The sequence below is a fragment of the Ciconia boyciana genome, chromosome 4 (assembly GCF_034638445.1).
Source record: "Ciconia boyciana chromosome 4, ASM3463844v1, whole genome shotgun sequence".
NCBI classification, from domain to species: Eukaryota; Metazoa; Chordata; class Aves; order Ciconiiformes; family Ciconiidae; genus Ciconia; species Ciconia boyciana.
In genome coordinates, this window is record NC_132937.1 from 95,426,570 (window position 1) to 95,452,095 (window position 25,526).

Sequence of the window (25,526 nt, forward strand, 5' to 3'; positions counted from 1 at the left end):
GCATAGGGTGAGTAACGCTACTATTTCTGTGTGGTTATACTGGGTCAGTTAACTGTACTGGTTTTGGATGCAGGTTATTTACCTCTATGAAGTTCAGGCAACCACTGTTGGGAACAAGGGCCGTTATTTTCCTGCCGTTCTGGATCAGCTGGATGCTAACACGTTGCCGGCTGGCAGAGTTGGGCTGCTCCACTTCTGTGGGTCCGTTTGACAGAGAACCAGTTTCTTCGTGTGGGGCAGCCCCACGGTCAGTCCCTGCCGGCACCCCGGTACTCAATGTGCCAGGCATGGATGCGGCCCCGTCCCCGACGCTCCTGGCTGTAGGTGCCCCACTGGGCTCTGCAGAGGCATGCTTGCAAAGGCGGCCACAAGACCCAGCTCTCATGGGGTCCTTGCTCTCCCTGGCTAGGTGATTTTGCAGTGAAATATCCCAAAGTAGTAACTGTTGGAAACAGTGGCCCTGGTGGAAAGCTGCCCGGTGTTGGTAGCTGGGTGGAAACGGGTTGTTTTCTGTGGAGACTGCCAGCACTGTTACATAAGCGCTTCTAAAATTAAACGTTTCGGTTGGCCGAGCAGATAAATCCACCCAAAATCCCACAATTTATCTTAAAACTCCCGGTATAATCTGATCTCCAGTGTTCCCTGTGAAATCTGATTTCTGACGTGCCGCACAGCTGTAAAATGAAAGCCTGAGCTGGAGGGGGCCAGGGGCCGACCTCTCTGCAGACGGTCCCTCGCTCCCCGGCCTTCATGCCCCGCGTCCCCCCCGCCCCCGCGGGCGGCGGCTCCGCTGCCCCGGTCCCGGCCCGGGCCCAGGCCCAGGCCCGGCCCGGCGGCAGCCGCGCTCCGCAGGGGCCGATGGGGCGGGGAACTACAACTCCCGTCACCCCTGGCGCCGCCGCCATTTTGGTCCCGTTTGGCCGCGGCCGAGGTGGGGCCTGCCGCCTCCGCAGCCGGCCGCTCCCGCCCCCCGCAGCTTCCTTAGCGCAGCCCTGTCCGCCAGCGTCTAAAATGCGTTCAGTGTTTCCTCATGCGCCTCTTCCAGCAGGAAGAACAACAGAAAGGAGGTTGCAGAAAAAACGGAGGGAGAATTAGGGCTTTGACCACCTTGTCTGGTACCTCAGAGCCTGTGGCTTTCTCGAACGGCAAGTACTTTACAAAACACTAATGGGTGTAAAACAAACAAACCAGACCCTCTGGCTACCACAGTTATATTTTCAGTGTTGGGACCTCCTTCCACAGTGGTAGACCTACCTTGTAATGCAGACTGAGCTTTTTTGTGTGTTTTTTTTTGTGTGGTGTTCCCTCACCCCCCCGAAGGTAGACGAGGAATTAGAAGCTTAATTCTTGATCCAGTCTCCGTTCAGACCAGCTGCGCTAGGGCCTGGAGTCTGTGTGGAGATTTCTTGGGATAGGATGGCATCCTTTGGGGTTGTTAGGAAGGGTGCAAACAGTAGAAAGGGGGCAGGAAAGCAACGCGTAACAGGATGAATTTTTGCATCATCCCTGCCTGTGTGGTGGACGTGAAGGCTGAAAGGCCTGCAGGCAAATTAGTTGCCAGAGAGAGGATTTTGCTGGAACTGAGACAAGCTTTTTCTATATATTAAGGCCAATTTTTTGTATGCTTCTCTTGCATTGTCAGTGCATTGTGAGTATATCTGAATCAGAGGAACAATGCATGTCTCAAAGTAAGAAAATAGTAATGATACATGAAGTGCTAGTACCTTGTACAGTGGCTGATGCCTCATGCTTTGGTTGAGACATGTTATTCTAGAAGGCTGCTCAGTTCATGGTGACCTGATATGTCATCTGAAGGTAACTATAAACTGTGTTGAAAACAGATTGTGCCGTTGTCTGCCTGAGGAGATGCTAGCCACACAGATGAATTACCCATGTTTAAAATTATGTCTGCAGTCTTATTCATTGCATGCAAACCCAGTGTGTGTATAACCGTTGCGGCATCAGGCAGAACAGCTGTCATCTCGGGGTCTCCATCAATGTTTAAGTAATCATCCTGTTTGACAGGGGGTTTGCTGGACTGTGGTGACACATTCAGGGATGTGTGGCATGCCAGCAGTATCAACTGTGTAACCTATCAGTCTCTGATTGTTTGCTTCACAAACCTCACAAAATTGTGAACCCTTACGCTGAATGTAATTGCCAGCTGCTTTCTTAACTACCTTTTCTGTGAGGTAGATCCAAAAAAAGAACAATGTTTAAAGTACAGTAAGATCTCCTGCTGTGCCTCCTGCCTGGCAGTGGAAATGTCTGAACTGCCATGATACTAAGTAAAAAACAACTAAGTGGTAGCTGCTTTATCATCAAAGGACGAGTTTTGCATGAAGAGTAATCAGGAGCAAAAAACTTAGTACCAGAGGGGGGAAAAAAAGATAATAAATAGCAGTTTAATTCTCTTACTGGGAATATTGGCCACTTTTAGCCCACCACAGCCCATCTTACAGGATGTAAACAAAACTGTTGACTTCTCATTGACCTTGTCCCACAGGAGGTTCATCGGTTGCCTTTGTGGAGTTGAATGTGACCTTGTGTGTGCCATAAATGTGTGGGCTTTGCCCATGATCTTCTGTTCACCTTTTGTCCACTGTGTATGTAGGTAGGTGAAGCATGTGGCTGAACAAGCTTTGTTTGGTTGATTTCAACATAAAACAGGCAAATGTACAACAGCGATCCGTCAACTGAATTGGAAGAGCTCATCTAGTCTTGCCCTTGTCAGGACTACTGCATGTAAGGCTCCAATAAAGTTTTCTTTTTAAACTCAGTAATGCAGAGATGGTGGTTTTGTCATCATGCTTCACCAGAGTGAAGTAAATGCTTGGGGTGAATTCTTTGCTTTCAGTGGACCTCATTTCTTTTTAGATATCATGTGAGTCTGTTTATGCTTGAACCTCATAAAAAAGCAACATTTTTAACAACTGTATCAAATGTTTAATGTTATTGTCGTTGTTGTTATTATTCTTAGCAAGTGTCAAGAGGTAAGGAAAGACTTTTCTTCATGCTCTTTGCTTCTACCATTATGTCAGATTGTGCTGGTTTTGTCTGGGATAGTTAATTTTCTTGCTAGTAGCTGGTATAGTGCTGTGTTTTGGATTTAGAATGAGAATAATATTAATAACACGCTGATGTTTTGGCTGTCGCTAAGTGGTGTTTACACTGGTCAAGGACTTTTCAGCTCCCCATGCTCTGCCGGGTGTACAAGAAGCTGGGAGGGGGCACAGCCAAGATAGTTGATCCAAACTGGCCAAAGGGCTATTCCATACCATGATGCCATACATATGGCATCATGTTCAGTATAGAAACTGGGGGGAGTTGGCCGGGGGCAGTGATCGCTGCTCGAGGTCTGGCTGGGTGTCAGTCAGCGGGTGGTGAGCTGTTATATCACTTGTTTGTCCCCCCCAGCCCCGGTTTTGTTCCCCTCTCTCTCTCTCTCTCTCTCTCTCCCCCCCCCCTAGTTTCCCTTGTCATTGCAATTTATTATTATTATTATTATTATTATTATTATTATTATTATTATTACTTTTTGTTCCAATTATTGAACTGTTTGTATCTCAACCTGCAGGTTTTCTTACTTCTGCTCTTCTGATTCTCTCCCCCATCCCACTGAGGGCGGGACGGAGAGCGAGTGGCTGTGTGGTACTTAATTGCCGACTGAGGCTAAACCACAACACAGATGATGACTGCTGATTAGTGAATTACTATCAGCACCCATAGTATTAGAGTATAGTGAGGAAGTCAGTATATTTTCACTGATTTATACTGGTTTAACCTATGTTAGCAGTTTGGCATTACATGTTTTCTTGGTTGTCTGCAAACTCCCCTTTGTTTCTGAGCAAATTGACAGGTACTTTCCCCCTCTTTGACTATATGAAATGGTGGTTCCCTGCCTAAGAAGGCAGGTTCCCTCTAGAAATTGATAGCACCGTGGAAACACACAGGCTGGAAGTACAATTAAAGATACGTTCTGTTGTCACAGAATGGACTATAGGACATTCTCTTGGATTCAGCCTGTGCTGGCTTTAGCTGTGGCATGCCCCGTGTTGTTTAGACTACTTTCTCTCACTTTCTCTGCCCTCAAAGGACACATTATTTGTTCATTTGTGCCATACCGGTTTGTATTTCAGCATTTTTATGTCTTAGCTTTTGGTCCCATGCTGATGAAGAACACTTAGAAGACAGCAGCACATGTATGAAATCTCAAGGCACCATCAGAAAGCCTCTCTGTGCCTTTTTCTCCCCACTTATTTAGGAGGGACTGTGGGTCAGCAGTACTGAAACGTTTAACAGGCCAGTGACATGAGTGGCTTCACAGTTTTTAGCAAGGTGTGTGGCACTTCTGCCTCCTTCCAGGGCTGTTTAAAATGTTCAGCTGAGCCATGTCTCTCTACTGGTGTAGTTATTCCAAGTTTAGCATCATATGTTTATGGTGCTTCACAGAAAATTTATAGATTATTTTTGACTGATCCTTTTTTATCACCACGCTCCCTTATCTCACTTTTCAAGCTGGGATTCTCACATAAGTATCTGGATTCCTCCTTAAACTGGATAGAAGCAGTACTACTGAGGACAAGCTGTTGAGTTTTAAGATTAGTGAGTACTCTCTGTATTGCTGAAAGAGAAATGAATTAAGATGGTAAATCCTTTTTAATAGTTATGATGCTAAACCCCCTATATTTATCTTATATCTGGAATGCAACAGACAGGAGCTTTTAATCAGTGAAGTAGGGCTTACTGTGTGATCACATCAGCAGGTAACTGATGTTAGCTGCCGAGCAAGAAAGCAGTGGGTGTGTGTGGGGTATGTGTGTACGTAGATGGGTCTATACACATCGCTGTTAGCAGGAGCAGGTTGTGACTGATATTTCAGTGGAGAAGGGTGCAGCGTGACTAAATGTCAGCTAAGTGCTGGTCTGAGCTTCCTTTCGAGAGCAAGCTGTCCACACTGAAGGCAGGTGTCAAGAACCCGTTTCTTCCTGGGCCCCAGAGTTCCCTCCAGACTGGTCACAGATCCCTGGCTGTGTTCATGAGGGTGGCCAAACTGCACATGAGCGCACTGCAGAGCACTGTTGTTGCACCTGGTCCACCAGTAAGTATCCTGATTTCAGCTTTCCCAGTCCTGTGTAGACACTATGAATGCAAGCTGCAGTTAGTGAGCAACGTGTGGAGAACTCATATGGTCATATGGTTTGAGGAGTCAGCTCATGTGCCTTGCCCTCTTCTTTGCCATCACGAGCACAGCTGATGTATGTTTTGAGAAGGCTGACGGGGACAGAGGGTCTGCAGAAGAAGTACCCCTACCTGCGAGCCACGTATCTTTTGAGAATGACCTGTCCCAGAACCAACCTGCCGTGTTTGCACTGATGTGCGTGCACCTTGGTGTCTCGATCTGACAGTGCAGAAACAGAGGCACTGTAATTCTGTGGGCATTTAACAACTGTGGTCTGGCTTGGAGTTACCTGTAAGTATAAAAACAATTGAACCAGAAAGCTGGACGTGCACAAACTGAGTTAATGCTGAAGAAAGGAAATGACTTCGAAATATTTGACTTCTAAGCTTGCTATGCCTGCTCTCACATCTGTAAAATGGGGATAATACTGTTACTCTGAAGGTATTATGAGACTTCAAAATACATGTAATTTTTTTCTCTGGTTATCATATGGAAGGAGAAATTCAGAGCTGTTCGGAAGCAGCACCTTCAACTTTCTTTAAGGTTAGGTTTGAGTACAGATAAGAAGTGCTCTTCAGGGTGATTTTAGAGCCTGGAGAGACTACCTGATTTTATTTCTTTTTTCCTTAGCAAACAGCTCACATCCTGGTACAATTTCCCAGACCGTGTAATCTTTAATTCACAAGGAGGCTGAGAGGTGCCAGCAGTAGGTGTCTGCTGTCAGAACAAGTCTGAGCACACGAAGAATTTCTCCCGTGGGTACCGGTGCAGCGATGGAGTGGCGAATCCCGCCCCCCATTGGGTGGATCTGCTGTTGGGTGGATCTGCTGCCCATCACGCTGCCAGGCAGAGCACGGGTGCCCGGCTGCCCGCTGGACCAGAAGAGCAGATGTGCTGGATGTGGAGGGACTGTCTCTCTTCTCAATGGAAAGAAACGCTGCCGTTAGGTTCCTGCTGCTTTTTTTGTATGTGGGATTCACAGTGTCTGGGGAGCAAGTGATTGCGACAGTGGATGGCAGGTCAGTAATTGAGTTGTGTATGCACAAACTCTGTTGGTGGAGTTGAGTGCATGTTTTAAATGTTGTGATTTGGTCATTTGTGCTGCGTGGAAGCAGATTCAGTCGCAGTTTAGAATGTCAGGACGTGATTTTCTTTTCAGGTTTGAAAACACCTGGGGCTAATACAGAAATGAATTCTTTTGAAGCCTACACTGCATTAAAAATGTAACTTTAAAACAATTTCATAAACAATACTAGAAATGGTTTTAAAATGAGTGTTTTCTGGGCATCTGTCTTATATTTCATTACATTTTAATGACTCTCACACTGTCTTTCCCTGGTCTGTGTAAAAATGAAGTTATAAATAGAATAACAGCAAGGGTGTGAAAACTACTCCAAGAAACATAGGTGCTAAAATATTCTACTTGTGTAGAATGAATATTTGAAGCATGAATTCAATATTGCAAAGAAGTATTAAACTTAGGAAATTACTAGAGATTTGGATTTATCATTATTTATAGTGCTATTTCGTTCTCTAATGAAATATAAATAGGAAGCCCAGATCATAGCAGGGGAGAGGACTTTCTAGAGCCAAGCATTGCAAAAAGTGAAAACAGCCTAAACTGGATTAGTTGAATCATGCCCCAAAGTCACTAATAACACACAGATCAAATATGCTGATGAAGATCACAGCTGGCAGTAAAATCTGTGCATTTAAGGCAAGAAGGACATGTGGTGATTTGCTTAAGCTTGTATTAAGAGATCTGGTAGTCAGTTACCAATAAATACTACAATATGTTTTCATTTAAATAGCTTACTTGCTGTTCTCCTCTGCCGGTTTTCAGATTTGTTAGTGTCTTCTTAGTATAATTGCACTTTTCTGCAATCAGATCAAAATCTGAGAGAGAGCCAAGCGGTGGAGCATTGCATGAACTTTATTCTATAAATATTAAGAATTGAAGTTGCGGTCTTGATGCCAGTGAATTGAATGGGGATTTTACCTTTGCATTTAGTGGAGGCGGGATCATGCCTACACAGTGTTAATCTGCTAGAAGTTCTGTGAGCTCAATTTCTTTTTTATATTAAAAATAAAAACTTAAGTATCTTGTTGTTCTGATCCAGTTCTTACAGGACATCCATTAAAGTGCAGATCAAACCCCAGTACTCAGTACATTGTAAAATAATTATGTAAATCTGTCTCCCTGTATCAAATCGCACAGAGGCTACCAAAATATGACACAGAATACTTAAAATTTAAGAACTATAGGAGTCATGGGCTTTGTAGATATTTCTTAATGATAGAACTTAAATAGATACATTTAAAACTTAATAATATTTTTTGTTAGGATGTCTCTTAGAAGGAACTAGCTTTTGCCCTGAATCTGAGCTCCCAGGCTTCACATTTATAATTTTAATAACTTAATTGAAATTACTTATGACCAATGTCCCTAGGACTACAGCCACTTCATTGCTACCAGGCGCTCAGCAAGCATTCATCACCTTTCATCATAACTTTGTTTTTAGTGTGTTTGAAGGTTCACATGTTATTTTCCAATTAAATGCTTAATAAATTAATTGAAACTAGTTCAGCAGCCAGTGAGGTAGTCTGCAGCTGCACAATATTAGCATTAGAGTGATAATTCTGGAGTAATCAAAATACTACAGTAGAATGCATTTGGGCATCTGATGCAGTTTGTCAGAGCAGCAATATGTAGAGTAAAAGACAGTGTGAATATGGCTTCCTTTAACTTGATGGTGTGAAAACTGTCTGTGGCCTCCATGCTCGATGACTGTTGAGTGCCAGGCTTATTCACATGGCTTGTCTGAGTGGACAAAAGACTGCTCACGTGAAAGTCTTCAAGGGCTGGAGCCTATAGGAACTTTTTCAGACAAACAAGCTAGCCTTGGTTGTCTTACGAAGATTGATAATGTCATCTGATAAGAGGGAATTTACACTTCTTTACACTTATAATCTTATTTAATTGGGTTTTACATAGTGATTAGTCATCCCAGTGCTTTTTATTAGGGCTACTTCAGTTTCATGTGGGTTCCTGGCGTACTTGGTATGGTAAATTCACCATACAACATACACCCAGACATGTATCTGGGATAGTTATTTATGAATTGGTAAGGAAAAATATTAGTTGTCAAAACATATACCATGTGTGCAACTGAATTTGAAGTTTTAGGGCAGAGTGGCTGAAAAAAATGATAAATTTAAAAGTCTGGTCTCTAATTCAGTGTGCTAAAAATGATTTGCTCTCACTGATTTCAGGTCTAGCCGCTGTTTGCTGGCAGTTTTGCAGGCAGTGGAGAAGGCTGTAGTGCTAGCTAGTTTCCCGTCTCTTATACACGTACTTAACATTTTTATATAAAAAAGGGAATACATATTTTTAATGTGTTGTTATTTTACCATTTCTTCTTACAATGCTTTTGTTCTATGAAACATGCTCCAGCTGAGGGCAGAAGGGCCTTGCTACCAGAGATCACCTGTGAATTCCCCAGCACGCTTTTTGATTGGAAAGGCTCCTGATTTGACAGCAGGATGGCTATTGAAGGACACTTCCTTCAATAGTCCCTGTTCCAGTCACAATAGTTCTTTCAACAGTTCCTGTCACAGATCACACACTTCTGTGACACCTCAGGGTTATGAGTGTCAAAGGCAGCTGACAGACCTGAAAGCATCAACATCAACTTGTGCTTGCTCAGAAACTGGGAGGCAGTCCCTCCCTTACACCACTGAATAGACTGTTTGTGCCATAGTGATCTGGCTTTAGTAAGGCAAAGCAAAGACTGTAAGCCTTTGATGGATTTCCCTCACCTTCCTCTAATGGGGCTGCATGCATTGTGCAGGAGGAAAGGAGGCAGCCATCATTGCTAATAAACAGAGTAACGAACAGGAGTTCCTGTTTAGGATAACCAAGGGGTCAAGCCCAGCCAGCATGGGTTCAGGAAAGGCAGGTCCTGCTTGACCAACCTGATGTCCTTCTATGACAAGGTGACCCACCTAGTGGATGAGGGAAAGGCTGTGGATGTTGTCTATCTAGACTTCAGTAAAGCCTTTGACACAGTTTCCCACAGCATTCTCCTGGAGAAACTGGCTGCTCATGGCTTGGACGGGTGTACTCTTCGCTGGGTAAAGAACTGGCTGGATGGCCGGGCCCAAAGAGTGGTGGTGAAGGGAGTTTACTCCAGTTGGCGGCCGGTCACAAGCGGTGTTCCCCAGGGCTCTGTGCTGGGGCCAGTTCTGTTTAATATCTTTATCAATTGTCTGGATGAAGGGATCGAGTGCACCCTCAGTAACTTTGCAGATGACACCGAGTTGTGTGGGCGTGTTGATCTGCTTGAGGGGAGGAAGGCTCTACAGAGGGACCTGGACAGGCTGGATCGATGGGCCGAGGTCAACTGTATGAGGTTTAACAAGGCCAAGTGCCGGGTCCTGCACTTGGGTCACAGCAACCCCATGCAACGCTACAGGCTTGGGGAAGAGTGGCTGGAAAGCTGCCTGGCAGAGAAGGACCTGGGCGTGTTGGTTGACAGCCGGCTGAATATGAGCCAGCAGTGTGCCCAGGTGGCCAAGAAAGCCAACGGCATCCTGGCTTGTATCAAAAATAGTGTGGCCAGCAGGACTAGGGGAGTGATCGTGCCCCTGTACTCGGCACTGGTGAGGCTGCACCTTGAATACTGTGTTCAGTTTTGGGCCCCTCACTACAAGAGACCTTGAGGTGCTGGAGCATGTCCAGAGAAGGGCAACGAAGCTGGTGAAGGGTCTGGAGCACAAGTCTGATGAGGAGCGGCTGAGGGAACTGGGGTTGTTCAGCCTGGAGAAAAGGAGGCTGAGGGGAGACCTTATCGCTCTCTACAACTGCCTGAAAGGAGGTTGTAGAGAGGTGGGAGTCGGTCTCTTCTCCCAGGTAACAAGTGATAGGATGAGAGGAAATGGCCTCAAGTTGTGCCAGGGGAGGTTTAGACTGGATATTAGGAAATTTTACTTCACTGAAAGGGTTATCAAGCATTGGAACAGGCTGCCCAGGGAAGTGGTTGAGTTGCCATCCCTGGAGGTATTTAAAAGACGTTTGGATGAGGTGCTTAGAGACATGGTGTAGTGGTGGTCTTGGTAGTGTTAGGTTTACGGTTGGACTCAATGATCTTAAAGGTCTTTTCCAACCTATACGATTCTGTGATTCTGTGAGTACCTAGGTGGAGTCACTTGCCTCCACCTCCACATGGCAGGCACACATGCCTCCGCCTGCCTCCCAAGTGTGCCTGCCATGTGGCTGATCCTGTTTGTCATACTGTGGTATTTAGTGGTGGTTCCCAGGTCACTGTCTCCACTGCATTCCTCATGAAAGCATGAATATTTCATTAGCCCTGCACATTCATCTATATTTGAGTATCTTCATGCTGAGAGCAGAAACTTGGCATTTCTTCTGGAGCAGCACGGCTGTGCATTGCTGTGGTTTTACATGCGATGTACAGGAGTGAAACTGCATTGTCACGAGCTCCCAAGCTGTGCCCACGGGCTGTGTGGAGGCTGGTTATAACTGTTCTGCTCAGGATGTAACCCCACAGAGGCATTCACAATGAGTATGCCTCACATATTCATTGTATGCTCTCCTTAAGGCTTGGTGTTGCCTGTCAGTTAACATTCCTCAAGGTGATTTAGTTGGCATGACCATGGTATTAGGCTTATCCCAGATAGGAAGCTAAGTAATGATTTATTTTTTTTAAATTGACCATCATGAAAACAAAAATAACCCTTCCTCTTCCCAGAACAACATAAAAACCTCTCAAGTCAAGTCCAGTGAGGGAATGAAATGAATTACACAATTTTATGCCAGTCTCTTCTCATCCCAATGTTTTAGTCTGCGCACTTCCGCATGGTGATTTCCAATCTGGAGTAATGGGCTATGAGCTTTTAATTATGTATATAGGGAGGTGTGCTAAAAGTATAACTAAGCATAACTAAATATAACTAAAGTTAGTATAACTAAATAATTTACATTAATTTCCTTTTGGTGTGCCTTATTTTTGTAGCTATTATCATGAAAAAATGCCCCAAAATTGCCTTTACCAGCCTGAAGGCACCATCTGTCATGAAGGAAGAGACTAGAAAAGAAAAATAAGGCTGCATCAAATCACAAAACCCATGTTCCTAATGGTTAAACCAACCTAAGAGAGAGTTTTACCTGAGCAAGAAAACAAAGTTTGGTCCATTTTAGCCATGTCTTTTGTTACCTGTCTTTCAAAATGGGGGTTGTTTCCACCCATCTCTGAAAGCTGCTCGCTACTGGGATGAGACCTTCGAGCAGCTTAGAGACCTCAACTCAGCACTAACCCTGGCTCAGAAAATGCGGTGGGGGAGAGCGGGACCCACTCTGAAAGTGCACAGCCTCCTTCAAGTCACTGGGATTTAACAGCTCCAACTGAGGAGAGAGTTGGTCTCGCTATATGTAATTAAAAACCCCAGACTGATGTTAAACAGTGTTACCTACACTGAACTTTTTTGAACATAAGATCTTTTTCAGGTTCTTTCAGCTCAGATCACAGTCACTGCTGCAGTGCTGCAGAGCCTAACTATCTCTTTGTGCCGTGTTACATTTTCTCTGGAGACTGTCTTCTGCTTTATTGCCCTGGTTGCTGAACGGACTGAGCAGCCTTTCTGATGTTCTGGGGCAAAGCTGCTCATCATACATGGTGTTTGGCAGCAAAGTGACAAGCTGGAATACAGACTCCGCTTCACTTTTGTCTGTTTTGCCTTCTGGGTTTGAGGAGTTTGCAAGGGGACACAAGAGATCTATTTGAGGCAGCAGAAAGTATGCCTGCAAAAGGATGTTCTCGCTGGAGAGACACTGATCAGAAGAAAGAGCCTCCTGCCCTCCTGAACCTTGAGTGTAAACAAGACATTGCCTGTGAAATCTGGGCTTTGCTGAAGCTGGTAACATTGCTGTTGGTTTCAGGCGAGCCAGGTTCAGTGTGATCAAACTCCTTGATGGCCAGAGCCACATGGGCATGGTAGCAAGCAAGGCAGGCTCTAAGTAATCCCATGTTTCTCCTTTGTTGGCGTTAACATTGTTTGGATTCATATTTATCTGCCATTAAGGATACCGCGATGGAAATTAGGTTGGGATCACCCCTGTGGTAGATGCTAGTGGGTAGCACAGAACCCCCTACCCAGGGAGTCCGTCGGGGAGTGGGTTCACCCAGCTGTTCAAGGGCTCTCCAGTGAGGCCAAGGCTTGACCCTGCAATTCAAATACCTTATGGTGCAATTTACACATAAATACTGAAAACTGCTTTTATTCCTAGTCCTTATGTGCTGGTGTTTGTGTATATCTTTTCAAGTATTTTGCTTTTGTGGTGGGTTGGAAAGCCGGTAAGAAACAAGGCAAGAGAAGAAGGTGGAAGTGTATTTCCACGTGAAGTGGCTGTGAGGCAGCTCTGGCCCCACCATGGCTTATGGCCTGGAAGACATTGTGTGGCAGAAGCAGGGCAGGATGTACAGGGTCTTTGTGGGATGACAGTCAGCTGTGAGTGCAGGAGGGCCGGTGTCTTCATCTGCTGGAGAATGCTGAGAGCAAACGTGAGAAGTGGACACGGGTCATCTGATCCAGTAGATCAATCCACCATAGGGGGCTGCAGGTCCCAAGGAAGCTGCTGTGGTGTGGAGGAGGCAGGAAGGTGTTCCTGTGACTCAAGGAGTGGAGTCTAGTCCTAAGGGAGAGCCTGGTTTCTTGGATTTTGTTTGATCTTGTAGGTCTTTTGGTGATGTACATGAATCTACTGGGCTTGATTCTCTAGTTCAGGAAAGCAGATTGTACTTGCACCAGCTGAAGGCTTATCCCTAAATTATACCAAAGAAGAAAGTCAAAGGCAGAAAATTTCACAAGTCTGGTAGTTGTCACTTGAGATGCGCTTCACTTGCTCCCAGCCTTGCAGCTGACTTCCATGGGATTTGGGATTACTTGGAACCATTCAGGAGCTCTCTTTAGATGGCTGTAAATCAAGGCTTAAGGCATACTAGCCCAGTGCATTTGATCTATCCTGGTGGAATTCAACATGCTGCTTCTGATCCTCACTGGGGGCTGAGGATGGTGCGGCGCTATCCTTGTGTTCCCTTGCTTGTGGGCTGGCACTGGTTCAGTCTCTAACCCAAAATTGGTGTCCCATGGAAGGGGATAAGAGGAGTAACGAAGCCTTTAGTCAATATGGTAAGGATACAGGAATGCCTGGCGGGGCTGATCCACCTGAGTGATGTCTGAAAATGAGGCATTTTTAGCCTTGGTACACTGGCTTTGGGATTAATTTGCCCTGTTCCTGTGACATTAACCAGCCAAGGATCTGAGTTTGTTTTGAATGTTTTATTGAACGAAGCAGGAACAGGAGCTCTCCCCAGTACACTTGCTGCAGACTTTAAATCCAGATGCTGTACAGTAAATATTTTTCTCCTCTCTTCTAGTTCACATGCGTTTTCAGATCAAGATTCTCTGCAAAGAAATGGTAAGGCTTTTTTTTTTTTTTTTCAGTGGGCTGAATGCCTGGATACTGGCTCTGTTAGTGTGGCTGTAAAACATCTTCATTCCCAGATGTTGCTTCTATTGGCATTAGTGACTCTCCTGTCAAATGTGTTGTTAAAGCATATCCCTCTTTAAAAAATACCCTTTAAAGGGTTTGCCTGGTTAAAATAATCATTTACTGACTGACTCTGAGATACGGGAAGAAAGAAGTATTCACTCTTTTTTTTTTTTTTTTTAACGAAATGAAAACAGAGTTAAATGTTTGAAGGATGGAGCTGTGAGAGCATCCATGAAATGATCTGTCATCTGTGAAACTTCACTCTTCTGGCAAGCAGTCAGGCCATCAGGTTATTTGTCACAGCTTCCCATCTCTGGCCAGTGCAGGGAAAGAAATTCCCACCCATAAGTTACATGCTTTTGCCATGCAATTCAACACACACCCTTTGACAATAGAGTTTGCTGTATGAAGACAGAATAAGGTTTTGTTAAGTGTGTTTGGGATGAATAAATACATGTATAGGCTGAATCCTGTCATTTTTGGGCACTGGAGTTCTTCCCAGTAAGGGTGGCAAGGTGTTAAATGAATAAAAGAGGAACCTTGTTGTATGAGTAAGGTAAAGTAATCTAGAAAATGGATGTATTGGAGGCAGTATTTGCACCAAGCCAAATATTTTCCAAAACAAAATCAGGTATTCTGAAATACACATCTCATGCAGGGATAATTATTGTTTGCATAAGAATGTGCAAGATTATGCTTTTATAAATGATTGGATGTTTTCTTTGTAGGCTAATAACACACTTTCTTCTGCAGGTCGACATTATGACGGTGGTGTGAAGCCAAAATTTAATGTAAATCAAGTAGCAATTGCACAGGTAATGTTTGAAGGAACTGGATCTGTGAAGTTTTTTCATAGCACATTGAGATCTTTTAATTTGCATTATTGAATTAAATAATATATTGTTTACAAGAAATAGCCAACAAAACTGTCTAAATCATTGTGATGTGGTACTGATTCACCACCTGCTGTACCAGATACCTTCTGCGTTTCTGAGAATTGAGGTGAGACTTCAGTTGCCGTCGCTGGTGCTGATTGGCAGAGGGTTTGAGCACAGGGTCTTACTGAAAGAACCAAATCCTATCATCCGTATTCTGTACAATGCCATTTGACTGCTGCAGCCAGTATTTTGCTTATATCACTTGGTACTAAAAGCACAGCTGAAGCAAAACTGCTGACTGTTTAAATTTAGTGGGAATTTTTCCCAAGTCCAGCTTATAGGTCTTGTCAAAAACTGAGCATAAAAGGCTTCCTTATTAAAACCCCTGCAAATGATGCAATCTAATGTAAATAATCTGTTGATTAAATCTCTCTCATCTGTACTTCTGAGAAGACAGCCTTATCATTTGTACAAATGACAGTCATAGTCAATGTTTCTTGCTGGCTGATGCATCACGTTTTCTGACCATGATCTTACCTTGCTTTCAGCTAGTTGCTGTGAGTACTTACTAATTTTAATCCTAAAGCAGTCTTGTGCCATATGTAAGGTCAGGTATCAAAAGGGGTCTTTCAGGGTCTGAGCTGGGGGACGTGATTCGCTAATCTGAACAGAAAAAAAAAATCTCTCTTTAAGCCAAGACAAAGCTTTGGGGCTTAACTGCATCCCTTCTGGAGCCTCGTAAGATGCTTTTTTATGACTGGGACTCAGAATACCTCTCCTGTTTGTACATTATTTGAACTTGCTTAATCATATGACATGCAAAACAGCCATGCAGGCATTGTATATGTTATCATATTCAGATAGGGCATATGTGTAGATGGAAAAGAGTTGGTGTCTGGAAATTGTAGTTTGAAATATGGAAATGACAGTTAAATTCTGAAGTCCTTTCTGAGTGCTAACTCACTGTCTCAAATTATATTGCCTAGCAGCCCAACTGTCCTCCTTTTGCGATGAAATTTGGCTTAGAAGAGATAGCATTTTTCTAATGTCTACAGATGACATAGAAGCTGCAGTCCCCAGGTTTTAATCTTGCAGATGACTGATTTTGTAAAGGCAAAGGTCCATACTTGAGCTATCCTGTTCTGCAGCAGGCATTTTCCTGATTTTAAAGCCATCAGGAGCCAAACTGGCTGCAGGTAGATGTAGACTTGGACATTTCTTTCACCTGGACAGTTGCCTAGTGTGCTTTCAGCATGGTGGGCTGTGTCCTTGGCCCAAGATGAGTCCTCTTAGTGTGTTGAAGTAATTCTTACAGGAGTCCTAGAGAGTCTTCTGTTAGGGTGAGCACCTTGTGATTCTAGCTTTGATTCGATTTTTTATATTGGGCAGCTCTACGGTGAGATGGGAGCATGCTAAGAATGTGGTTTGCCCCAGTGATACTACCTTAGTAGAATAAATATAACTTGTATTGGCTCTCTGGCCAGTTGTGCTGGAGGTAGAGGTCTGTGTGGTGCCATTCCCATGGTGGGAAGGGATTAGCCAGAGATTTTTCTGCCTCCTCAGTTCAGTACTGCTGCAGCTGAGAACTGGCTCGATAGATGCTTTCCAAGTACTGGCCTCATTTATTCTGGTAGGATGGAGAATAACTCCTGAAATATGCATCTTCTGATACTGGTCTTTTATGTGGTCAATCAGGTTGTCAGCTACAACTTGAGCAGGAAAGGACAGTGGGAAAGAGCATCGTGGAGGCCGTTCACCCACAGCCACTACAGCCCTCTCAATGTCACGGTTAATGGCATCCCCTGCATTCTCTTCTGGGCCAAGAGGATCATGATTAAGTTTGAAAACCACACGCAGCTGGATTTGACAGAGAAGACATTTGGTGTCCATGCAACAGTGGATGTTGGAGATTCAAACTGCAGTGAAGACAATGCAATGTAAGGTGGCATGGTAGTCTGCCAATGGAACTAGTACCAGATAACAAGCCTAGTACATAGACACTAAAGGAAACAGACCTTGTATTATGTGGTGTAGAGCCCCAGGGGCAAGCTCTTTCCTATAATGTCCTGACACTGCAGGCAGCAGGGCAGCATGGGTTATATACTTTCAGACCAGTCTTTCATGGGACACATAGATCTACGTAGCTGTCTTCATCTCTTGCAGTGGTGTAGTCAGTCCTTGTGGCAAGACAGTTTTGCTGTTAGTGCCTGTGAAGCTGAAGCTGTTGATCTCTTTAGTCTGTAGCTGTTTTACATAGCTGCCTGGGAGATTGAATAGTGGATCCTATGCTGAATTATGGGGGCTTAGGGGCTGGCCACGCATGACTACTTATCCTTTCATAGGATGTGTGTCAGCAGTAATGTAAACCATTGGTACAAGATGCAGATGTGTATTTAGAAGCAGAGTTAGGTAGCCCCAAGTCCCAGGATGTGATCCGTCAGTTGCTGAAGCCAAAGAGTGAATTCACTACAGGTTTGCACGTGACCTGAAGGGTCTCCAAAAACCTGAACTCTGCATCCCAGTCTGTCATGAATTTTTTAATCATGAACAGCACAGTGCTTTGCTCCTGCTAAACTTGAGTGAGAGCTATATATTAACCTAACTGGATCCAAAATCCTTCAATCCCGTGAATCCTCCAATCCCATACTAGAAAGGTTTTTTGATTTCCTTTATAGTGTACCTGACCACTTCTCTCCCTCCATGTAGTATGCTGGCTAGCTTCATGTCTAATACCAGGTTGTTGATTCCACTCTGGTAGGCAACAGTCTGAAAATTAGGAGGTGGATACCTAACTGGGCACATGCTGAGCATGAGCATTGAGTCTACCCAATAAATGGAGTTTAAATCTGCAATGACACACAAGAATAAAAATAACATGACCAAACCCAGCAGTTTGATTTAGCTCCTATACAACATTTCACCTGTACATCTAAAGACGTTTCCACAGAAAGTAAGTGTTATCTCTTTCTGATTATACATCTGTGAAGGATAACCCAAGGTGCACAGAAATTTTAGTGAGGTTACAAGAAAACTAAAAGCATAGTTGAAAAAGAATCCAGGTTTTCTGTCCGTGGTATCATAGTATTCAGCAAGGCAGTCTGAGTTTTACGTCATCAGCATGTGAACTAATCCAGCACTATGTTTTGAAAGGCAGAGGTAGAGAATGGAATAATACTATTTTAAAAATAAAAAATAATAACTTAACAAACATTCCTTCTGTTCTTGTCTGCAATTCAGTGATAATCTTAGTCTTATTAGTAATGATTGTAACCTGGTAGAAAATATGCTCATGCAAAAGTAAGTGTTTCAGAACACGAAATGTAGTTTTATAGTTGTTCATAAGGCTTGAAAAATCAGAAAGACAGTGTAGTGGTGGACTGCAAACTCTTACTGGAGCTGCTGTTTGGAGACCGTTAGATTTGAGCAGGCTACTCTGTCTACTTATCTGTCACAGATACCTCTGTAGTCTGGTTACAGTAGTGGATGCTTCATTCTGTAAATAGAGAGTTCTAAGAAATTAGGACTTGTCCTGGCTCTGGCTGGGAGGGAGATAATTCTCTTGTGTTTTGGATTTGTGGCTAAACCAGTGTTGATAACATACCAATGTTTTGGCTTTTGCTCAGCAGTGCTTGCACAGCATCTAGGCTTTCTCTGTTTGTCGCTCTGCCCCCCCCAGCGAGTAGGTTGAGGTTAGCAAGAGGCTGGGAGTGGACAATGCCTGGACAGCTGACCCGAATTGGCCAAAGTTATATTCCTTGCCATATAATGCCATGCTCAGCAATAAAAACTGGTGTAGAGGAAGAATTGGGTAGGAGTTGTGTCTTCCAGGGTGGCCATTGCTCAGAGATTCTGCTGGGCATCATTCTGTTCATGGGAGATGGTCAGTGATTGTCCTTGCAAAACTTTGGTGGTTTTCTTCCCCTCTTCCCTTCACTTATTAAACTCTATCTTGACCCATGAGTTCTCTCTCTTTTGCTCTTCCTGTTCTCTCCCCTGTCCTGCTGTGGGGTGGGGGGGGAGTGAGTGGGCTGCTGCATGGGTCTTAGCTGCTGGCTGGGGTCAACCCACCACAGGGCTGTATATTCTGCTTGATGTGTTATGTTGGAAGGTATTTGGGAATTTATAGAACACATTATTCATTAAAAAAGCTGTGGGAAGAGTCAGGAAGCAGAACAACTCTACAGCAGACCTTTGACATGCCTTTTGTCAGTGTTTCACCATATCTGAGGTTTGATCTCAAAATTTGTGGGTCCAGGGCCATCTCCTCTGCCATGTCTTCTGATCTTTCTCTTTGCTTCTCCCGTAGTTTTCTCAGTAGCCTTGAACTAGGGACACAGCTGCTAAAGACAAGCAGGACTTTCATGCTTAGTTTGAAGCTGAGGCTGGCATATTTTTGCTGGGGTCAAGAGACATAGTGTGACTACTGAGCCTTTTCTCCTCTTTTCTGTGACGAGAGAGAGGAAAATGCTACCCCATCGCAATGGTTTTGTTTTCTGGCATGATCTATACTTTGTTTATTTGGGATACACTGAGAAATACTAGTCCCACTGACTCCTGCCCTTTGAATGTGGTCCAGAATCCTTACCAAGAAAGCCTTGTCTTATTCTGAGCTCTCGGTTGGAGGGATTTGTCAAGACATTTGACAGATTGCATGAACAGATCTGTGGCACCCCTGCTAGATTCCATGTATCAAGTCATTAGAAACTGTATGTTTCAAGTATCCATTCATCCATTGCCACTGACAGCATCTGAGTACTGGTCGAGGTCCCTATATGTAGAAATCATGCTCTACAGATAGGAAAATGGATAATCTGGGCTCCTGAGTCAGGATTAGACTCACTGTAATTGCCAAATACAAGTTGTGGGTTAGATTTGCAATCAACCTGCATTTGACTGTAGCAGAGAAGAAAGGGAAAAACTGGCTTGAATGTTGCTCTGTAATCTCAGGTATAAGGACTGACCTAAATTATGCCAGTTGATGGCTGAGTGCTCACATGATGCATTGCCCAGTTTCTCTCACCTCAGAAAAGTCCCTTAAACTTCTCCCTTCTCCAGCCTTCTTTGTTAAGTCAGTACTCTCTTGTGGCTTTAGGTCAGCTTTCAAGCTGCTTTATACTGTCTGATCAATGCAAAGTAGCTGGAGCCAGGAAAAAATATTTGGCACTGAACATACATGTATTTGCTATATGAATATAGTAATCCAAACTGTGGGGGGTTTTTTATGCACCAACTACTGGATCAGGCCACTGAGTTTAATGCTGTATTTGCCTGTGTCTAATCCTCAACTGTCTATGATTTCCCTTTGTAATAAAGTGAGGGATAGCCTAGATTCAGTGTCCTGGCTGATGGGACCAATGTTAGTCAAGGTACAAGAAGTTGTCTTGGTCTCGTGTGAAATCATAGGGCTAGCTGATTTTTTTTATATTTTATTTTCTTCAGCTTTAGGTTCGGAAGTCTTTCAGATGCTGCATGGTTTCCCTATGTTTTGTTTCTAGCTTAGTCTGAAAATGTTACATCAACAGTGAGAATCTATTATGCAAGTTTTAAGAGGCAAAATACTATTGTTAAGCCAAAAAAATGTGTACCACTTAATCATGCAGTGCTACAATGCATTAATTCCAGAGATGGTAGAAGGATGGTAGAGTATACATTAGTTTACAATTAACCTGCTAGGGCCTTTCACTTTAGTAAACTTCAGGTGCCCATGCTCACCACAGCTTTGTCGAGCCACCTCACAGTCACTGTATTTGTATTGCTCTAACGATGCACGTGTGAAATTTGAACTCAAATGTCATCTGCATTTGTTATGCTCTAGTATCTAAGCAGATGAGAATGATGTGGCTGTTTACAGTTTCTAATGATATACAGAGGTGATTCATGACTAAGATATCATGGCTTGAGAAGGAGAACCCAGATCAAATGAACCTAATTGTCAGCTGATGTTGGAAGAAGTGGAATTGAATTGTGTTCAAAGTTGAGCATGCAGTTCTGTCCTTTCTGGATAGTCTAGGCCTCCTTCAAATTAATAGTTGAACTACTGGATTTCACCGGAGGAAGATTTAATCCTTTCAGGTTTTTTTTCCACTGACTTCAAAGGTATACTGAGCAAAAGGCTCCATGTATAACTATGCTTAATCTTTTGTGCTGCTTTTTTCTCCTAAGATTTCTGAAGTTTTTATCTAGCCTGATGTTACTTGCTTTTTGACCTAGGCTTTCTCTGAAGTTTGGTGACATTGGCAATCTAAAGGGACTTGTAATTAGGTAAGTTTATATGATAAAGAAAATATTAGATAATCACATGTTAATATCTATTGTTATGCAGTTGCTTGTGCAATGTGTTTTAGGAGAATTGGTGTAAGCAAAACTAATGTGATAGAACTGTTGACTGTATAATCAAGACACCTATGTTTAATAGGTCTGTCATTTGCCTGCCTTGTTTTATTACGGCATTTCTTCTTCTATGTTGACTTTTCTATTCACAAGAAAAGTTCAGGTCGTCTCTTTTGCATAGAATCTTCCCATGTCTGAGATTTTTGCTAAACCTTGCTAATTAGTTACATTTTTGTCTGGGAATTTTGCCGCAAGAACTGATAGCTCAGGCATCAGACTGTGACCTACTTTATGTTTGCTTCTTGGTGATCGAAGAAAACAGCATTTCTTGATAAATAATTTTCTGTATCTTGGATGGAAGTACAATACCAATGTTGCATATAGATTTTTTTCAGTCATTTAGGAAAAATCCCTCACCTTTACTCTCACTGTGTGGGAGAGCAGCAAACTCCTTTATCTGCAACAATGAAGAAACTCAAATCATTTTCCAGACTCAACAGAAGGAGCTAGAGCTCACACTGATATAAATGGATGAAACTCTGGTAATACCAGTGTGCTTTATAAGGTTGTTCAACATGTGAATTTCATAGTTCTAGCTCTTAGTTAGACTCTGTTTCTTATTAATCTTTTTTCCCATGCAATATTTTCAGATTCTTATTAACAACCAGCTATTACCAGCTGTCTGTTCAAAACTGGTTCAGTTTACACAGACTGCAACTTCTTTACAACCACTCCATACAAGCGACTTTTAATGCAAGCAGAATATATGCACCAGCAAGTTACTCCTACCACTGTGAGCATGTGAGCAGCTTGCAGAGATATGATGCACTCCTCATACCCAGCTCTGCAAATGATCTTTCAAAGCTTTGGGAAGTCACTTTTATTGATTTCCAGGTAATGTCATGGAATTAAGCCAAGTGGGTCCCATAGGTAGACTGATGGGAAATTTTGCACTTCACTGCCAGGAGAGTATAATGATCTTCCATGTACAGTTTACAGGATCTCCATGGAACTTGAAATAGAAATGAAGACTTAAATTATTATATTTATCTTCCTGTCAGAGGAAATGAAGGGCTATATAGATTTTCTGTAGTCTCTTGCTTGGGTTTCCCTTTAGTGTGGGGAGTGAATTTAACTTTCCGTGTTACATTTCTCTGAGCTGGGCTCTTAAACTCAGCGTCGATAACAGAATCGGTCACCAAGCATGGGATTCATCTCACTTAACTTTTGATGCCCTGTAATTTTAACCTTGTGCCCTGATTATAGTCACCCCAGCCTGCCTCTAAAGCCAGTGGATAATTCCTCTGACTCATCTTAAGCCCTTATTTTAGGATGAGATTAATCATCTTCTGAAAGTGCCTATTTTTCTGTGTTTGGCAATAAGGGAACCTAAGATAACTGGACCAGGATTGTCTTGCTTTTAGATACCTAAGTCATAGGGCATGAATAGCTGAAAAAGGGGGCTGAGGGGGAAAGCCAATCCCCCTTTGTCACCGTGTGATGAATGCCCATGGACCGATTTAGTGGAGCAGTCAGTCAGTTCCCTGAATGCCAGTGTGGTAAACTTCATGTTAGAACTGAAGCCACAAGTAAGACTTACTGGTCTTGGCCATAGTTGAATGCAGCTTCATGTAGTTTAGCTGATTTGCTGCCATATACCGCACACTTGGATCTGGTGAGAAAAATCTAATATTAGGCTAGACAATTGAGACTATTTCCTTGTTTGTAATTTTGAAGTTTATGCAGTTTGAAACAGAGACTCTGGAGATCCTCAACAAATTATGCTGGAAATGCACTGTTAACTTGAAAGGTACCACGCTTACAATTAAATATTACTGGGCTATCAAGAGTGACCATAGAAGATTTTGTTTAAAACACAACTGCAAATCCTTTGGGCAGCAGAATGAAGGGGATTAGAATAACTGGCGGTTTCGAGAAGACTGACCTGGATAAAGGCTGAGCATTAACTCCAGCTAGCACTGATAGATACAATTTTGCAATAAGCAGATATTAAATTAAAAATTCTTACTGGCATCAGGAGCAAATTCATAAAGTTGTTTGTAACTGAGACGCAAGTACTTTATTTAATATGAGCCCTTTTGTTCTCTTTGTAGATTCAAGGTTTTAACATTCAAGAAGGACATTTTGCCTATGCAAAAGACTGTGCATCCTTTTTCTCTCCAGCAATACTTATGGGGTTGGTTATGTCGCTGATTCTACTGCTGGTCCTTGCCTATGCTCTTCATATGTTGATCCATCTGAAATCTCTTGACAGGCACTATGAATGCAAAGCTTCTCCTGCCTATTTTGCACAGATGAAAGACAATGACATGGGGGATGAGAAAGAGCCACTGAGAAGCAGTGGAAGTGAGTCCTATGAACTTAGAAACCAACAGTTTTGTAAAATCTATATTTAGCAGTATGCATCTCAGTGAAACAATGGTATTTTCTTCTGCTGGCACTGTTGTATGTAGTTTGTGCAGATTTTTCACCAACTGATGAAAGGAAAAGTAGGTAACAGACTGTTTAGCCAGTTACTGTCTGTTATTTATTGATAATCACCTCAAATGCCTTGGGAAACGAGACAAAAAAAATTGCATTGTGAGTAAGAGATTTCATGTCGTGGGAATTTATTCCTGTAGTACAAAACCAAAATGTGTATCTTTTAATCCAGTTTACCAAGTCTTGAAGAGAGAATCAGTAATGGAGACTTTGAAATTAAATAAAGTTAAAAAAAATTGCAAAATAAAAAAAATCTCTTTGCTTATTCTTTCAGAAGGCAAGATTTTTCCTGGTTTTGTATTTGCTTCATCCACCCTGCTCTGTGTCCTGACAAAATAGCATCCATTCCTTTTTCAGTATATGTTTTCCTTTTATTTTTCAAGTTACATCCCCTCCTCTTTGTCCTCATAAACTCCTTTTCCTCCTTTGGAGTCTTCAGAGCCATATAAGCTGCGTATTATGCACTACACTGATGAAATAGTGATGGCTCTGGTACAGCAGCATCTTGATACTTTGTCTAAGCTGGCAGCTTACTGTAAGGATATAGAGGGAGAACAGTAGACATCTGGTCAAAGGCTTACCCTTAACTTCCCAGCTCAACTCCACGCCAGAAGACGGATTGTGAGCATTATACCTTGTAATTCTAGGTTAATTTCTTCTCTATCAAATCCCATCAGTCTCCCTTGGGAATTTTACCTGAATGGAGATAGCCAGTGTGATAATTGAAAGAATATATAAACAAAGTGGTGAAATCTCCCTAGCAGTGACAAGGATACTATGATGTAATTTTCACTCCTCCTTCTGAGCATTTAAGATACTGTCTTCCCACTCATCCTTTCTTCTATTGGAGTCAAAGTTTGGGAACTCCAAATTAGCCTTGTGATTTGGCCCTGACTTCTAGCAAGGAAGAACGCAGTAATGTACTAACTGAAGTGCTTTTACCTCGCAGGTATTACAAAACCCGCATGTTAGAAAACCTTCTGCAAAACCAGATTTAGTAAAAAAATGCTTTTTAAAAAAGTTTAGATAATAGATATAATTAGTTGCTTGTGGTCTTTGTAAACTGTACTGCAGTGCTCTCTAAACACTTTGAGAGGTGTCCAAAGATCTCCTGTTTGTTAGCACAGATGACACACAGGCTAGATGTGGAGTCCAAAGCAGTTAGTTGATTTAGGAAGGCACTTCAGAGGAAAAAAAAAACCATCTTTGAAGTGTAACCAGATGTAAGAGACAAGCTTCTGGGGACTTGGCAAGGCTGGCTGTGACCAGTTGCTGTCAAACTTTATCTGTTTCATAAAGGAAGCAAGCAAAAACATGAATGGGAACCTGAAAGAGGTTAAAATGAGAAGGCGCAAATAAAACCCCCAGTATTCTATGTGGAGTGGCAAAACACTGTCCGGCTTGGTCCCCTCTGCTTACACACAGTGATGAGAGATGTAGGCTGATGACAACGTTAGAAGGAGGTCAGGATGCCAGCGCTAAATAGGTGATGTTCCTCAGAGTCTGGAGAGCAGTGCTGTTGTGCCTGGGGTTTGCTTGCCTGTCAGACAATAAAACCCCGACAGTAATCACAGGTAGTCTGACTGTCAAAATTACTGTCATTCACTGATGTAAAATACCCACTCTGCAGAGCTGTGCATGGTGGCTTTGAGCATGGCACCGCTCTCTAAACCTCATGTTCTCTGAGGCACAAGTGCGCTAGTTCCTCCCACAGAGCTCATTTAACCTTCTGGTTAGCATCTGATGATGCTTTCAGCATAATTCTTACCTATCATTTTCTTGCTTGTTTTAAATAGGCAATATTAGCACCATTGCTGTAAGAGGTTCTTATGAGACTGATAAATTGGGAATAAGGGACCTTCCCTCTAATCATCTCCATCACTCCTCATGTCCTTCTAAACCTTCTTCCCTAGCTATTTTCCGACCCACTCATGTTCCTTTTGCCTTATCTTGGTTTTGAGGGTGAGATGGTATCTACTGGCTTTATGCTTGAGAGACTCAGCTGTGCAAATCTCCAGCATATGTCCTAGTTTCGGCCGGGATAGAGTTAATTTTCTTGCTA

The 25,526-nt window shown here is 43.0% G+C and overlaps 1 protein-coding gene across 3 annotated transcripts; it reads left to right on the forward strand.

Moving 5' to 3' along the window:
- Window positions 1-939: 939 nt before the first annotated feature.
- Window positions 940-23,687, forward strand: LOC140651343 (V-type proton ATPase subunit S1-like protein). Of its 3 annotated transcripts, none has more exons than XM_072860682.1 (9): window positions 940-1,149; window positions 2,619-2,745; window positions 5,813-6,201; window positions 13,639-13,679; window positions 14,508-14,569; window positions 16,328-16,569; window positions 20,843-20,893; window positions 21,613-21,856; window positions 23,077-23,687. In XM_072860682.1, exons 3-9 carry the CDS (start codon window positions 6,107-6,109, stop codon window positions 23,377-23,379), a joined length of 1,038 nt encoding a protein of 345 aa, XP_072716783.1. In that variant the 5' UTR covers window positions 940-1,149; window positions 2,619-2,745; window positions 5,813-6,106; the 3' UTR covers window positions 23,380-23,687. The 3 variants fall into 3 exon arrangements, with proteins under 3 accessions (XP_072716783.1, XP_072716782.1, XP_072716784.1); XM_072860681.1 differs by having other exon boundaries at window positions 940-1,145; window positions 2,507-2,745; XM_072860683.1 differs by lacking the exon at window positions 2,619-2,745 and adding an exon at window positions 2,507-2,614 and having other exon boundaries at window positions 940-1,145.
- The last annotated feature ends 1,839 nt before the right edge of the window (window positions 23,688-25,526 follow it).

Bases quoted from the DNA above. Each gene is read 5' to 3' on its own strand.
- LOC140651343 (XM_072860682.1), top strand. From the start codon at position 6,107: ATGGAAAGAAACGCTGCCGTTAGGTTCCTGCTGCTTTTTTTGTATGTG. The intron at 14,570-16,327 runs GTAATGTTTGAA...GTGGTCAATCAG, and splicing joins ATCAAGTAGCAATTGCACAG to GTTGTCAGCTACAACTTGAG. The intron at 20,894-21,612 runs GTAAGTTTATAT...CAATATTTTCAG, and splicing joins CTAAAGGGACTTGTAATTAG to ATTCTTATTAACAACCAGCT.